The 15,104-nt window shown below is 38.1% G+C and overlaps 1 protein-coding gene across 1 annotated transcript in view; it reads right to left on the reverse strand.

Annotated features, from left to right (window-relative positions):
* LOC122362005 (cysteine-rich motor neuron 1 protein-like) overlaps positions 1-15,104 on the reverse strand; it is a 49,738-nt gene that overhangs the window by 21,438 nt on the left and 13,196 nt on the right. Inside the window, exons 3-4 of the mRNA XM_043263241.1 lie at positions 13,921-14,103; positions 11,765-11,962 (exon numbers count right to left, since the gene is read on the reverse strand). Coding sequence (XP_043119176.1) covers positions 11,765-11,962; positions 13,921-14,103 — 381 coding nt within the window. The remainder of the gene's footprint in view (positions 1-11,764; positions 11,963-13,920; positions 14,104-15,104) is intronic.

Raw genomic sequence — 15,104 nt, forward strand, 5'->3', positions numbered from 1 at the left:
AAAAAAAAAATAAAAACGAAAACCGAAGCATCATCACAGGAAATGGGCTTTTTCACAGCGCGATCAGTATCTATAATTCACCGCTCCTGCAAAACCTAAATGCTTGTAGTACATGCTGAAATTACTGATTGAACGGATTGGTCTGTGCCTGTCAAACAGCTCGTCCAATCAGCTTCCCTCTCGGTTTTTTTCCCTCCCACATTTATCCCTGAATGCAGTAGGGAATCAATTTTATGATGAAGTTCATAAGCAATCACGAGTATGCCTTTCAGTTTCTCTCGGCCACCAACAGATGAACCGCCTTAAAAGGGACAAATTCACACACACACACACACACACACACACACACACACACACACACACACAAAAGAAATCTTGCAGTGTGTTTTCTCAAAGCGCACTATATACAGAGACGGTTTTATGCTAATTAGTAACTGCAGGCGCACGCTTCCTCGTAAAGAATAATCGGCAACCATTAACATTAAAACGAGGATGAGAAGGAGTGTATGTGCGTGCTCTACTTGTACGCAATTATTAGTGCAGCAGACCCACTGTGTTTTGTTTATGCTCATTAAGCTGCTCTTTTAAACAGCATGCTGTCTCTGGTGGGCTGACCCTAGACCGCGCGGCTGCTGGGAGACGCTGCGGCGGGGAGAGACAGACTTGTGTCAAAATTCGCAAATGAGTCGAGACACGTACCTCTTTTGATTCGCTTGCGCCTCACATGGAGAAGAGAGAGACACATGAGCTGTCAGCGGCCAAAAGAGAGCGCCGTCATTGCATTAATAACTAGTTGTTCGGTTCGGTTTAGTACACACTTCTCGGGCTGAATGCAGATGCGCTTGTATGGAAGAAGACGGCTTAAACGGAAAATAATTATACGAAAGGTCCCTCTTTAAATACATACATTTAAATTAATCATTTGATACAATTCCCTTATTGTGTACATACGTGTTTTTGCATTGCACTTATGTTTTTAAATATACATACACGTAATTACATCTGTAATACATTGTTGACCCATTCATTACACTTTAAATCAACCCTTAAACCTACCCATACCACCAAACCTGTGCCTAACCTTACCCGCATCCTTCAGTGTTTTGCAATACAATATGGACACAATAAGCAAATTGTACTTATTTTTTGATGTAAGTACATAGTAGTTAAAGCCACCTGATATAAAGTGTGACCGAATGAAATAAAAAGGAGAAATGTCTTTTCAAAGTGACCCTATTATGAAAGGTTCACAGGTCGACATGCATGAAAGGTCAAAAAACACACTTTCTTATAATTTGGATTTATTTTCACCTTATTTGTTCAACAACAAAGATTAATTGAAAAAAAAGAAATGGAACCTAGTGGCGAAGAATGAATTTGCATTTTCATTCAGACCAACGTGGAAAGACCATATTGGGTGGAACAAAAATGTTTTGGACTCGTTTTAAAAAAATGACTCGTTTTGTACAGGATGTTTCATTCACTTTGAGCTGAAAGTTCATAATAGGTACACTTATAATTCCATTTAATGTTTTATTACATTAATACATTCAAAACAGCTTTTTGAAAAATTTCCGCACCATTACTGAATCTACAGTGCCAAGGCAAATAGAAATGAGTAGGCTAATTTTCTTTTTTTGGAAAATACATTTAAAGAGATAAAAATAATGTATCTTTCTACTACATATTCGCTGGCTACAACCAAAACAAATGTAATACGGTTTACTGACAAACTGAGTGATTGTTTTTTACGCAAGCTAGATTGAAACAGTGAAACAGGCAAATTCTTCCCTGAATGCTTCCTCAATTCAAGTCATCAAATCATTTCCAGATGTTGAATAAAAATAGAGCAAACTGAAATCAGTGTCATTACTGACGGATTATTTGTATGATGCTGTATAGTTGAATGATACAAAGTTGCAGGTTTCTTTGCATAAAAAAATATTATATATTACCTGTTTTCAAATAAATGCAGCCTTGGTGATCATAAAAGACTTATACATTTTTATATTATATATAAAAATATTATATATTTATTATATTTCTATAATATTTTTTAACTTGTCTTCAAAAATTTAAACGGTAATGTACAAAAATATTCAATATTAACTAATTAACTAGTTATAATTAACTAATTTATTAATTAAGTAATTAATAAATAGTAATACATATATTATAGAAATACATTTCGTACTACTTGTTTGGGGTTAGGTTTTTTTGTTGCTGTAAAAACACATTCTCTAGTATCATAAAATGTTTTTTTTATTAAATTATTTTTATTATTATTTTTTATCACATGAAGGCAGCAAATTGTGAGATGTTTGCTACTTCTCTCTCTCCTCAACTTGCCTTTGCTGTGAAGACATATGGTTATTAAATAAAAAAACAAGCTCCTGAGACAAAAGTGTTTTCTTTCCCCTTATTCATTAAAGAGAGCTGTTTCAGTTAACACTACTGTAACATTTGACATGTCGACACTCGTGCCCCTGTGTGGCCCACCGACCAACAGAGCATGCTCAAAGACTTTAGAAATAAACAAGTGCATTGTACGCGAGAATTAAGGCGCATATTTAAATGTGGAATAATTTTGGTACAAAGCGCTAATGGCCACGGGTCTCGCTTCAGAACGTGATGTGGGATCTTTGGGGGTTCAACCCAACCTGACAGCTTTCATTTGCTTAATTACACATGCTGCGTCTGGTACAATAACTCGCCTCTGACAGGGAGAGGGTGTCACCTTGAGGAAATGAGGCCTTCTAACAAATAATAATTAGGAAATAAAAATGCACAGAGTGCAGGGCAGCTGGCAAATGAGCTAAATTAAGCTGTCCTGGGACCGGGGGGATAGAGTCAGGGCTGTGTCCAACAGGGCCCAGAGGACAGTGGCAGGACTGAGGCGGGACATGGACACACACCAGCAGCGGTGGTATGGTTTCAGTGCCAAAAGACACCACTGGAGTGAACACATCTGTTCACAAAGAAGGACAAACACACCACGGGCATGTAGTCAGTATTATACAACAGTCGCTTATGGACTGATAATTAGTAAAACAATATAAATACATACAAGCTAGATTCTGTCGATTCTGAAAAAAACTAAAGATGAACAAAATATCCAAAAAGAAATGATTTATGATTTGAGAATTCATTCCCTGAAGCTAGCACCTTTACAGAAAAAGTAAAAGTAAATATATATATATATATATATATATATATATATATATATATATATATATATATATATATATATATATTATCATTACATATTATTTACACAAGAGCAATACATTTTTACAGTTGTGTACTTCAGTGTTGTTAATGACAATTAATGTAATACATTTTCTTTCTCTTAGTATTGTTTTATCAATATGGTGCAATATTGTGATAAATACATTGATTGCACTACCTCAAATACGTAGTGCAACCAGTAACGGATTAAAGTTGGTCATTAATTAAAAAGAATGAAAAATTCTTCAAATTTGAACCTGAATACCTTACTAACTGGACTTCAGTGCTAATGTAGCATAAAAGCGAAGAGTAATGGGAAACAGCTCTGGAATGTGTCCATCACTTTCCCAAACGGCTGCATGTAACATGTCACATGTAAATGTGAGGCGCAGCGAGAGCAGAGTTCTCTAGACCTTGCCATCAGGTAGTGCTATTTAAGACCTCTATCGAGGGGGATATCAGGCATCATTACAGCCGCCTTTTATTTGCCCATTTCCCATCTTGTAATAGGGCCACATATGGCTCTGCTGAATGCATATGGCTATTTCTCTGCTTTACCCATCAAGAAAAAAGAGCTCATCCTTGAATGGAGTAACAGTCCTATCTTTATTTTTGATTGCAGAACTGCTGTCACAAGGCTGCCGACACTCGAGACAGGCTTTGTTATAAAAGGAACCACCAAGGTAACAAAAACAGAACTGTGTGTAACAGTGTCATGGCCACATTGAACTGATGCTGTTCATGGTAGATGAATCATCAAAAATGAACATTTTTAGTTACTGCAATCCTTAAATTAGAACTTAAAGTTCTGGGTTCAGAATTAGTTGCATTCTATGATTAGAATTTTTTTTTTTTTTTTACGAAAATATGGCCACATTACATAAACATACATTAACATGAGACTAATCATTTATTATCCTCGTATAGGCCTTATATTAACCCTCGACTTGGTAACTAGACGTCCAGACATTTCTTTTAATATAAAACAGCGGTTTCAGAAAACAACTTTTTATGGCTCAAATATCTCCCATTTTTGTTCCGAAGAATCTGTAGAGCACTTTAACAAAAACATTAGCTAAACATTTTAGTTTAACGAATTGAGTCTAAAAATAAGTAAGTCTTCATTTATTGACTTGAGGCCAATGATGCTTTCAAAAATGCTTAACTTGTATCGAACCTGGAACATCTATTTAAAGATCCTAGATTACACTGTGGCCGTGGAGAATGGATGCCCGAATATATATCAGCCCTTTAGTGCTACTACTGCTCTCTTCTGACATTGAGCTGGTGCTTTTATCCAAAGCAACAGTATACAATATTTATTACAGTGAAAGTAGCCCTGGAGCAACTTGCACAAGGGCTCAATTGTAATGCTTAATGAATGGCTCCATGCTGGATTCAAAACTGCAACCTTTTGGAAACCGTTCCAGATCTTACCATAGTAACTCACTAAAAATAGTAAATAAAACACAACAAATCCTGAATAAAAGTGGTCCATATAATCTAAAAACTATATTCGGAGTCTTCTGAAGCAACAAATTATACATAAAGTTGACAGCCAGTGACTGATTTTTTGTAATTCAGTGACAGTCATTGAGCAGTAACTATATTGGATGTAATTTTACTTTGTTACTTTACTTTACTGAAGCATTCTTATTTTGGGCAACTTTTACACTACATTCCACATCATAATATTGTACGTTTTACTACACTACATTTCATAAAAACATGCCGTTCCTCATTCTTTTGAACTGGAGAAATCGGCACGCACTATGAGATGCGATAGAGGTGTCCGATTCATAAACGAGTCGATTCTTTTTAATGAGGCTATTAAATCGATTCGCAAATCACACTGGATGATGCATTCGCAATTAGCTTGAGTGGAGTGCAGCTGTACTTGAGTCGATAACTGATTCAAATGATCCAGTCAGAGTTAACAAGTTAACAGAGTTAGCAAATCAATGAATTCACAAATCTGACTCAAAATGAGCTGTAAACGTGAGATCCTCAGAGCTTTAGTGCATGTGAAAAGTAAGTTACTAATGCTGAATTTTAGCATTTTTTATTGCAAATGAAAATCAGGTCATGAATGACCATTTTTTGTGAACTGAAATTGCTGTGAAAGGCCTGTTGAAGTGACTGCCTGAAATACTCTTGAATGCAGACTATATTTGTGTGTTACCATCTGAACAGGGTAGGTGTTATTTAAAAACTCAAAACATAAACTTCAAATAATGCAAATGCATATACCCAAATGCATATAGCAATTTCAAATGATGTTAAAGTACAATGTTTGAATGACATTTTTCTTAAATTTATCTTTGATAACACACATTTTATCCTCATTTTTATATACTGCATGATGTATATTGTTACTTTCACTTGTTTGAACACTTGAATTATCAGCAATAATCAATGCATGAATCAATGACATTAATTGTTTGCAGGAGGATAGAGTATAAAAAATAGCAAAAATGTACAAACGTTTATCATTCGGCACTTATATGAACTATACTTTAAACATTACATTAAATACAGCACATTAAAAACAAAATTACTTAAAACAAAAATACCATTTACTCAAGTATTTGATTCAGCACACATTCTCCACCTCTGCAATATTTTTTTTTGTCCAGATGAACGTGTTAAATCGGCAACGGAGCCAGTCAGTGAAAGAGATCACTCTGATTGGCTGTTCAGCTTACCAAACAGTAGCAGTAGCGAAGGCAAGCCAATGATCAGATGATTGTGGTAAGTGAGAATTATGTGCTAATACAGACTACTGCCACCTAGTGTTACGGAGAGTTGTTTATTTTTTCACACAGGCACAGAATCTACGGCCTAGTTTGCTGTTGTCTTTGCACTGATCAAGCACAACATTTCGGCCCAAACTGAGGCAACGTAACGCGACACTACAGTCAGCTTTTGTTCCCGCTAGTTCTTTGATGTCGGTTTGGTGTGTCACGGCATTAAAAGAGCGGAGTTTTAATTATTTACATTTCAGTCTGTCGTCACACAAAGCTATTTTATAACTTTCCTTTCAGGCCACTTTTATGTCACTTCTGGAGCTTGACAGGCACTTTTACTACATGAAAATACTAAGAGATTGTACAAAATAACTTCTTTTGTGCACTGTGGCAGAACGTGTAAATACGCCCATGTCCTGTTTTGAGACAATCTGCTGAACTTATTTTCTTGATACCCGTTGCACCATTTCAGCGTAGTGCTACGCCTGACACTATATCTTACGCCTAGTCAGAGGTAGGTGTAAAGTAAAAAGTCATGATTTGCATTATTTGTGTTTAGGATTCATGTCTGTTGTTTAATTATTACTGCGGACGTGAACTGTAATGTTTATAACTGTAATGACAGGATAAGCAATGTCAATAACAAAGCTTAGTACACTATAGCTGACTTACAACAATATAAAATGTTTCTGTACAGCTTGTAATAATGCAGTAAAATATTACATATTATCCTACATTATTATTATAAGCCATACCATTCGACGTGACAACATCTTGCTTGGAAAGACAGTATAAATGCTTGGAAATATTTTACATTAGGCTATTTGTAGCGCGGCTGACATCCAATAATTGCAGTAAGTTGTGCACTTTGTTACTTTTAATCAGAAATAGAGTATTCTGTCAGTTTTATAACGGATGCAAATTATAAATCAAATTTTTTCAGCCGTGGAAAGAGATACACAGTCACAGTCGTAAACACACAGTTATCTCAGGAAAGACATTCATTGCACATAAACCCAAAAAATAACTCTAAATAGCAGCATTGTATTACATTCGTTACATAACCTGCCGCTTTCAATTGTAATGTTTGTTTAAAAAAATCTGTCATGGGAACATGCAGGGAGACTTCAGACAAAAACAAGGACTTGTTTTGTCCATTTAATAAAATCACGGCACGGTGGCTTCATTTGTTATTGTCTTGAACAATTCAGTTTTATAATAGTAGTTTTAGTCATTGCAGCTATAAGTCCTTTCAGCAAGGACGCGCATTGTCTACGCCGGGTGTAGCTGCGCATGATCACAGTTTTAGTTGGTGCAACAGGTGTAAATATTTATGGACACTGCAAAACCTAGAGTAGGGCTTACGCGCAGCTTTAACTAGTGCAACCGGCCCAAGGGAAGTAATATTTCCGTATCATTTTAAGGAATGACAATGACTATCCCTTTAACTGCTAAGCTACACCAGTCGACTAGCAAAATACGGAGTAATGAATTCATATGAAGCACTAAGCGGTTAGTCACCTTGCCGTCACAGTGAGAGGATTTCGAAAGCGTTTGAATATTTTCACATTCATGTAGTCTATCTGTGCTTAACCTTTCACTGCAGTCCGTGATGATGAGCAGGCACACACAGTGCCTTTGATCTACCTCTGCACCGCCCGGAGAAAGAGCGAGAGAGAGAGAGAATTCAAATAAAGAGAGAGCTCTGTATTTGAGATGTGGTTTGCGATGCAGCGGAGGTATTGTGTGTATAGAACTTTGTATGGAAAGCCATAGTGCACTACCCCCTCACTTCACCTCAGTACTGAAGTGAGTGCTCTCCACGGTCAGGCAGACCCATCTAAACCTCTAATTGCTTCACAGGCCGAAAGGCGTATGAAAGATTAATTGAAAAGGGGTGAATGTGAGCTTGCTGCTCTGTGCAGGTCTGCAGACAAGCTGCTGTCACTCTCTGTTCGTGTACTGATCTCTTCTCCTTTCTCTCACCACTTCAACTAGCTCAAACAACCTCAAGTCTTACGGGCCACCAATCAGACATTTTACACCCCGATTCAGATGCACAGCATGCAGTTTAGTTTGACACAGCCTCGCAAAACTCGTGCTACAATGATAAGGTACTGTCAAGCAGTTGCTAAGTGGCTAAATAGCAACAAACATTAACTATTAATAGTTTTTTATGTACGTAAAACTCGACTGATGCTAACCGTACAAATCTCAATGTGCTAAAACTGTATTTGAAATACACAATTTTACTTTAAAGTGTCAACATTTTCTGTGTAGTTGGAACACTACACTTGTCTCGTTTGAGACATATTTCATCCTGCTGCACAAATATACATTTATTCATATTATCCAACTGCGTATCATTATATGACCATTATATGAGCTTAAAATCACTAAAAACTCAATGAAAAGTCTTTAGGATTCGTTTTGAAAGATTTATCATACACCACATGCAGGTCATTCTGCCTAGAATCTGCTTCTCAACATGCAACACAATTTGAGGCATCACTCATGTCTGTAGCACATTTGTTGACATCCCTAACCCTGAGTGTCAGCCACAGTAATAGTAATGCTTGCCTTCACTATTATCAAGCACCACTATGAGATGAAGCACTGCAGGCGTTGTTTTCTCTCAATATACTGAGCCAGAGCAAGAGAAGGATGCTTCATTTGCTTGGATCTTTAATTGGAAGGAGGGTGAAGGTGCAGAGGGTAGATGAGACAGACAGGAATCCTATTACCCCCGGTGTGACTCAATTCCACTGGAACAGCATTGATCATAACCACCACGACAGTTGCTGGAGCCTCGCCCCACAGCCACAAGAAAGCCGTGGTTGTTTAGTACGATTTTTCATAACCTCCTCCACACATATTGTCAGTCTGGCATTTAGTATGGCCTGATAATATTGTTAATCACTCCGAACAAGCTTTCCATTCCCGCCGATCCCAAGACTACAAGCAACAGGCGAAGGGAAAAAAAAAAAGTCATGTAGCTTTTTTGATTCGAAAATCTAGACGGCAAACAGCGACGTGAGAAAAATCTATATTCTCCAGCTCTTTTCCAAAGGATGATGTCATTGGTCTACACACACAGTCAATCCCCGGAGAAATTCATTATCCGACATACCTGCCACTCATCTATCACTCGCTCGCTTCTTCCCATGTGTGAAATAACCTTTAGAAACCCTCTCGACAAAAATGTAGTCCACGCCCCGGCGAACCGACCCGCACTCCTGCATACCGAGGTGCACCGCCGTACCTCGCGGTGCTTAATCAAAGATTATGATGAGATACAAAACGATGCGAAGCTCTCACGCGCAACAAACACCGAGGGGAAAACCTAGCCAGCTGCAGTGGGAGTGGAAGTCCCAGGGGTAACCGCTACAGAACTATGAGTAGTATGAAAAATACACTGGCAGGCGGGATATGATATGCTGGTGAGGGTAGGGAGCAAGATCTAATGGAGGGAAATCCACAGGAATGGTTTCGGTGCAGTGTTGCATGACAGTAAAGGAGACACAACACGACAGACCTGAGATACGTGTGAGGCGATGGAGATGTTTGGGCTGTGCTGGAAGTGGGTTGCTGGGGGATCCAGGTAAGCAACTGCCTGCATTGCTCTCAGTCTAGTAGATTATTCACACATACAGTATGTGACTGGAATTGGAACTCAAAAACACACTGTGTGCAAGAGAACACTGGGAGGAAATGGAAAAAGAAAGCGCTTGCTCACACACATAGATGCTAGCCTTGAGAATTCCAGGTTATTTTAGTCTGATGGTGGCTTGTTTCAAAGAAATCACAGTGATGTCCTCATCACTTTGTAGGCAAATAAATGCATATTTAGGCCCGTTCCCAAACGGCACCCTAAGCTCTTGTGGCCATCTTATGATTCCTCGCTTTTTTGATGTTATACCGCTTTGACTATCAGGTAGAAGTCTCCTGTGGGGCTGTCCTCAGATCTGTCAAAGTACACGCTGTGAACACCTATCTGAAACTGTAAATGAGGAATGGGACACTCGGTTAGCGCTGTTGACTCTGTACTGCTTAGTACTGCTTTAGAGAGATGGGATTATTCACATGTCGTTTTGTTTGTTGCTCCATCAAGCTCTTTCTGCTGGATCTGCTCTTCGGCTATCAACGAGGAGAACGTCTGTACTTCCAGAACAGACACGGTTTGGTTGTTTAAAAAAAGGTGCGTTCGTTCAAAAAAAGGTTGCGTTAGATCCTTCGCTGGCTGTGTTGATTTAAATCTAGCAGGTTTGGTGTCTAAAAAATTTAATCTCATTGAAAGGAGCCAAAATCTGATAGAAACCACCTGACACTAGTGAACACACAGAATGGCCTAGCAAATAGCAAGGCTCTCAATGCCTGTGTTTGAGTAAGCCTTAGGTTTATTAATTTGGACTTTTTGGTCTGAAAGGTCTTTACTGTTACCAAAATATAAATTTTTAGTTTTGTTAGTAAAAAACACATAAGCATACCAAGCCCAGATAAAAAAAAAAATAAGGCAAAAGTAATTCACTACTCCTCATAAAAGTAACTACATAACACAATAAGTAACTTTTTATGTAGTAACGCAATATTGTAATCCATTTTTAATAGTAACTTTTTCAAACTTCGCTCATAGCCACATTATTGTAGTTTGTAGTATGTAGTGAAAAAAAAAAAAGTAATTTATTTTTGTAAAATATTGAAATAACTATTATTATTATATATTATATAATAAAAATAAAAATAATTCTTATTATATAAAATATTGTTTAAAATAGATGAAATATCTAAGTTCTTTTACTGAAAAAGAGAAAAGAAGATTAATTTGTGATAATGAATTTTTGAGGTCGCTCCCACCAGTCTCAATTACGATAATTACAAGTTTCTATGTCTTGTAAAAAGCATTTACGGTCTTGTAGGACTTGTAATTACCATGTTGTCAACTAACATTTTCTGAAAGCTCCTATTTGACTGCTGCAACGTCACAGGAAAGAGATGGCTTCACCAGTAAACAGTAGATATATTCTTTTATTCTTTCTGTTTAATAATTCCTATAACTGACTAATGTTAATGCCTTAATAACGCAAGAATAATCTGAAAATAAAATATATACAATGTAGTTGTATTTAACACAGATTCGGATGACTAATGTCTAATATCCTCCTAAAAAACTAATTTGGTAATACAGCATTTGCTTAATGACTGTTTCTTGTTGTATTGTGATTTTGTCTACTGATTACTCTAAATACAGAGATTCATTTTGCCATTAAGAGCATTGTCATGGAAACAAATAAGTCAGAGGTTCGAGTAGAATGCCTGGGTTGTTAGCTGGTAATTACGGTAATTATGTGACGTGAGCGTGACTTCAAAAAAAAAAGGTTTGCGCAAGGGTACAGGCCTGTGTATGGACTACCAGATTTAGTCACTACAAACTGTCATCATATCACAATGGATCCTTAAAGATTATTATAAAATGCCTACTTGTATCAAAAAAATAACAGCATGTGAGTGTAGAGTGAATCAACAAGTCATCTTGCTCAGCAAGTAGTTGATCCAGAAGCAGACAATGGAAGAAGTTCGTTTATACTGGCTATAGTGGCATTTATGCAATGCCGAGATTGCAATGCATACTAAATACTACATCATGATTGTGATTGGACACATTTCATAACAACGTATAACTATAATTATCTGTCTTCATGTGCTGGCACAGAGTGTGTTTTATGTCTGAGAATAATACACTCAACCCAAATCAATTCCATCCCGCATCCATAAAGTGCATCTGTTCTTACCCTCACACACAGGACAGCACTCTCCGGGCACAGTGACAGGATTGAGACAGCTGTGGCCGCAGGCAGCTGCTACACAGCGGGCCTCTCCACTCACACACTGGCAGAAGGTACAGTCGTCCTCACGCCAGTGGTCTCCGTGAGCCAGGATCTGCCCATTCACATAGCAGCCGGCTAAATTGAGCACTGGGTAGATGGGGTCTATATGGAAGAAGATAAGAGAACAGAAAGACAAGATGATGATAGTTGCCACACATCAGTACTGACATCTTGCAAAACGCACCCTGCTGAAAAAAGGCTGTTTAAGCTGTTTTAGAACATAGCAGATCAGCTGATGAGTGGTTTGTTGCTGGTTCTGGATGGTCTACAAGTTCGCACAAGCTAATGACCAGCTTGGACCAGCTAAAGGCCAATTTAGATCATCTAATGACTGATTTGGACCAGCTAATGGCCAGCTGGGACCAGTTTGGACTAACTAAATAAATAGTAGTCTGGACTAGCTAATACTCAGCATATACTAGGTGATGACCAGCTTGGACCATTTAATGATAAGCTGGGACAAGTTTGGACAAGATGATGATGTCCTATGCATAGAGATTCTGGAAAGTTTCTGTTAGTGTTCAGTTTATATATTTTGGTTATTTACACTGTCTGAGCTTTATTGTTTTGTATTGTATTCTTTTTTTTAGGGTCAGTGTTACGGTCAGGGTCTACACACCAACAATGAGACAAGAAATCAATCCTAAACAGCAAAGTATTATTTTTAAAGGTGTAATCACATTTATTGTTTTCAGAATTTTCATGCTGTTTTCTCAATATAGGATTTTCCTTTGGGTTCAAGCTGATCATGCAAATTTGCCACACTGCCCATGGAAAGCTGCTAGGTTTAAAAGTGACTTGGTGTGAGCTGTGTACTTTTTTGACTGTGAAATTTCACTAATGAGACCTCAAATTGGTGGTTGTCAACTGCAAACTGGGGCCCACTAGGCGGGGGCCTGAAAAATGACTTAAAAAATTTGAATATAAAACAAAACAAAACAGAAATTGCAATAAGTGTAAAGAAAATACAACAATATTTCATAGTTTAAGGGAATAGTTCACCTTAAAAAGAAAATTCTGTCATTAATTACTTACACTCAAACCCCTAAGACCTAATAAGACTAAGATATTTTTAATGAAATCTGAGAGCATTCTGACCCTGTTTCTATTCATCTTCTCGAAAACTGTATTCATTGATTAAAGTATAACTTCTACAACTGCATATGAAAAAAATGAACTATTTTTAGTAATGCTGAAGTCTTAAAAAACTGTATCCAGTACATCTTGAATGTCACAGAGCCTTTGAATCTTGTGGCCCAAAAAGGTTGGGAAGCACTGTTCTAAGTGGTTGATTAAAATGATTTACCTCCTCTATAAGCCAAGACTGCATATGAGTCAGCGTTTGGAGTCATACAGTCTTGCATTTACTGTGAGCCGTCTAAGTTTAGTTGCCCGATTTCATTTGTTTAATTCACGGCAGTAAAACTCTCAGGAGGACGGCTACAGGGGAGTTAGGGAGTTTCACTTTAATTAACTACATAACAGCAAAATCATTCGCAAACTAATTTCAACATGACCACAATCTGATAAATATAACATGAGCGGAAAATGTAGCAAGGTAATTCCAAGCAGTAATGTATTGGACAACAACACGTACCCACAAGAGAAGCATAGCATTCGAAATTACATGCTCCCTGGCAGCCTATTACAGGTTGTCTACAAAATAAAACAATGAACAGTTTCCCCGAACTAATTAGCCCTGTATGCTCCCTGAATTGGGAGAACGAAAAAGATTCATCCTGCAAATTTAATGTCCAATTGACAGAATCTTCCATATCACGTAACGCAAAATGCACAATATCTTCGTAAAAAGGTAAAAAACTAGTCACGCCATAATTGCTTTAGAATCCAGCTTTGGACCTGGATGACACTATTCATTAAAATTCACAAAAATCACCTCAATTACAGGCAGAGCATCAACAGCAAATGCAAAGCAGGCCCTAAGGCACAAGGCTAACGCTAAAGACAGCTTGATATCATTCGGAGAAAGGTGCACATATGCCTGCTATACGCTCTTGACGAGCAGTTTATGAGGAACGGGAATATTTTCTCTTTCTGACCTTCGCAGACAGGACAACACTCTCCGTCAGGGACGTAGTAGCGCTCGCAGTGGAGGACGCCGCACTGGGCGGTGAAGCACACGGACACCCCACCCTGACAACGGCAGAAGCGGCAGGCGTCCATCCTGAACATGTCCCCGTCATGGTACTCCACTCCGTTGAAAGTGCAGGCCGGCTTTGTCTCTGCAAAACACAGTAATCCGGATGCAGTGCATTAGAGGTTGTCGGATATATGACTGACAGCACAACAAAACAAATAGGGTCTTGATGACAGGGCCGAGAAGAATAGTTAGTTGTGGGGTGCGCGGGGACCTAAACGGTGTGCATTTGTGTCCAAGAGAGCTTTTAGCAGCCGAGTTTCAGATAGCTGTGGAATTGATGCTCACCGGTCGCCATGGCAACCCTTAGGTACCAAATTCCCCTTTCAGCTCATGCATTACAATGCCTACACTTGTGTACATGACACCAGGCTGCATTTTGCTCCAAAACGAAGCTTAAAGAAAAATTATTGCGATTAAAAATCGCGCATAGGTCTCTCTTCTTATATTAAATTAGGAGATAAACGATTTGTTTTAGTTTATAATTGAAATAAACATATACATTTCAATATTATCGAACAATTTGGGGGGAAAAATCTGATTTTTACTTTTTTTTTTTTTTTTTTTTTTTTTTAGTAATTGTTTGGTTTCTATAGCAAGACATGTTTGATTCAGGGAAGGTGTCTGTGGTCGGCTGTCAGTTGAATGACGGCAAACACGTCCTTGAAAACACCTCTGATCAGCCTGTCTACGACAAACAAGAGGCCTTGGAACATCCTATCAAACGAACGAGTGCCAGATTATCAAAGAATTCCATTAAGAGGGGAATTATTAGAAACCTGGAACCAACAAAAAGCACCCAGAGCCAAGTGGGAATTGATCTCTGCACGCTTAACTATTGAAAGATCAGCCAAATGTGGTGCACAGCGTTTTTAATTCCAGTGAATAATTTTGTCAATTAGTACAGGCTCAGTGAATTACCTAATAATCTGGTGTGGCAACTGTGAGGTTGTCACACTAGACAGGCTTCACAGAGGACTGTGTGAATTTGCTCAGTTTTCTAATCAAAGCTTTTTTTTTGTTCCATCAGCCTGGGTCTGTCACTCTCCTCTGGGTGACTGCTACCGCTTCTGAGAGCGGCAACTA

The sequence above is a fragment of the Puntigrus tetrazona genome, chromosome 17, assembly GCF_018831695.1.
Source record: "Puntigrus tetrazona isolate hp1 chromosome 17, ASM1883169v1, whole genome shotgun sequence".
NCBI classification, from domain to species: Eukaryota; Metazoa; Chordata; class Actinopteri; order Cypriniformes; family Cyprinidae; genus Puntigrus; species Puntigrus tetrazona.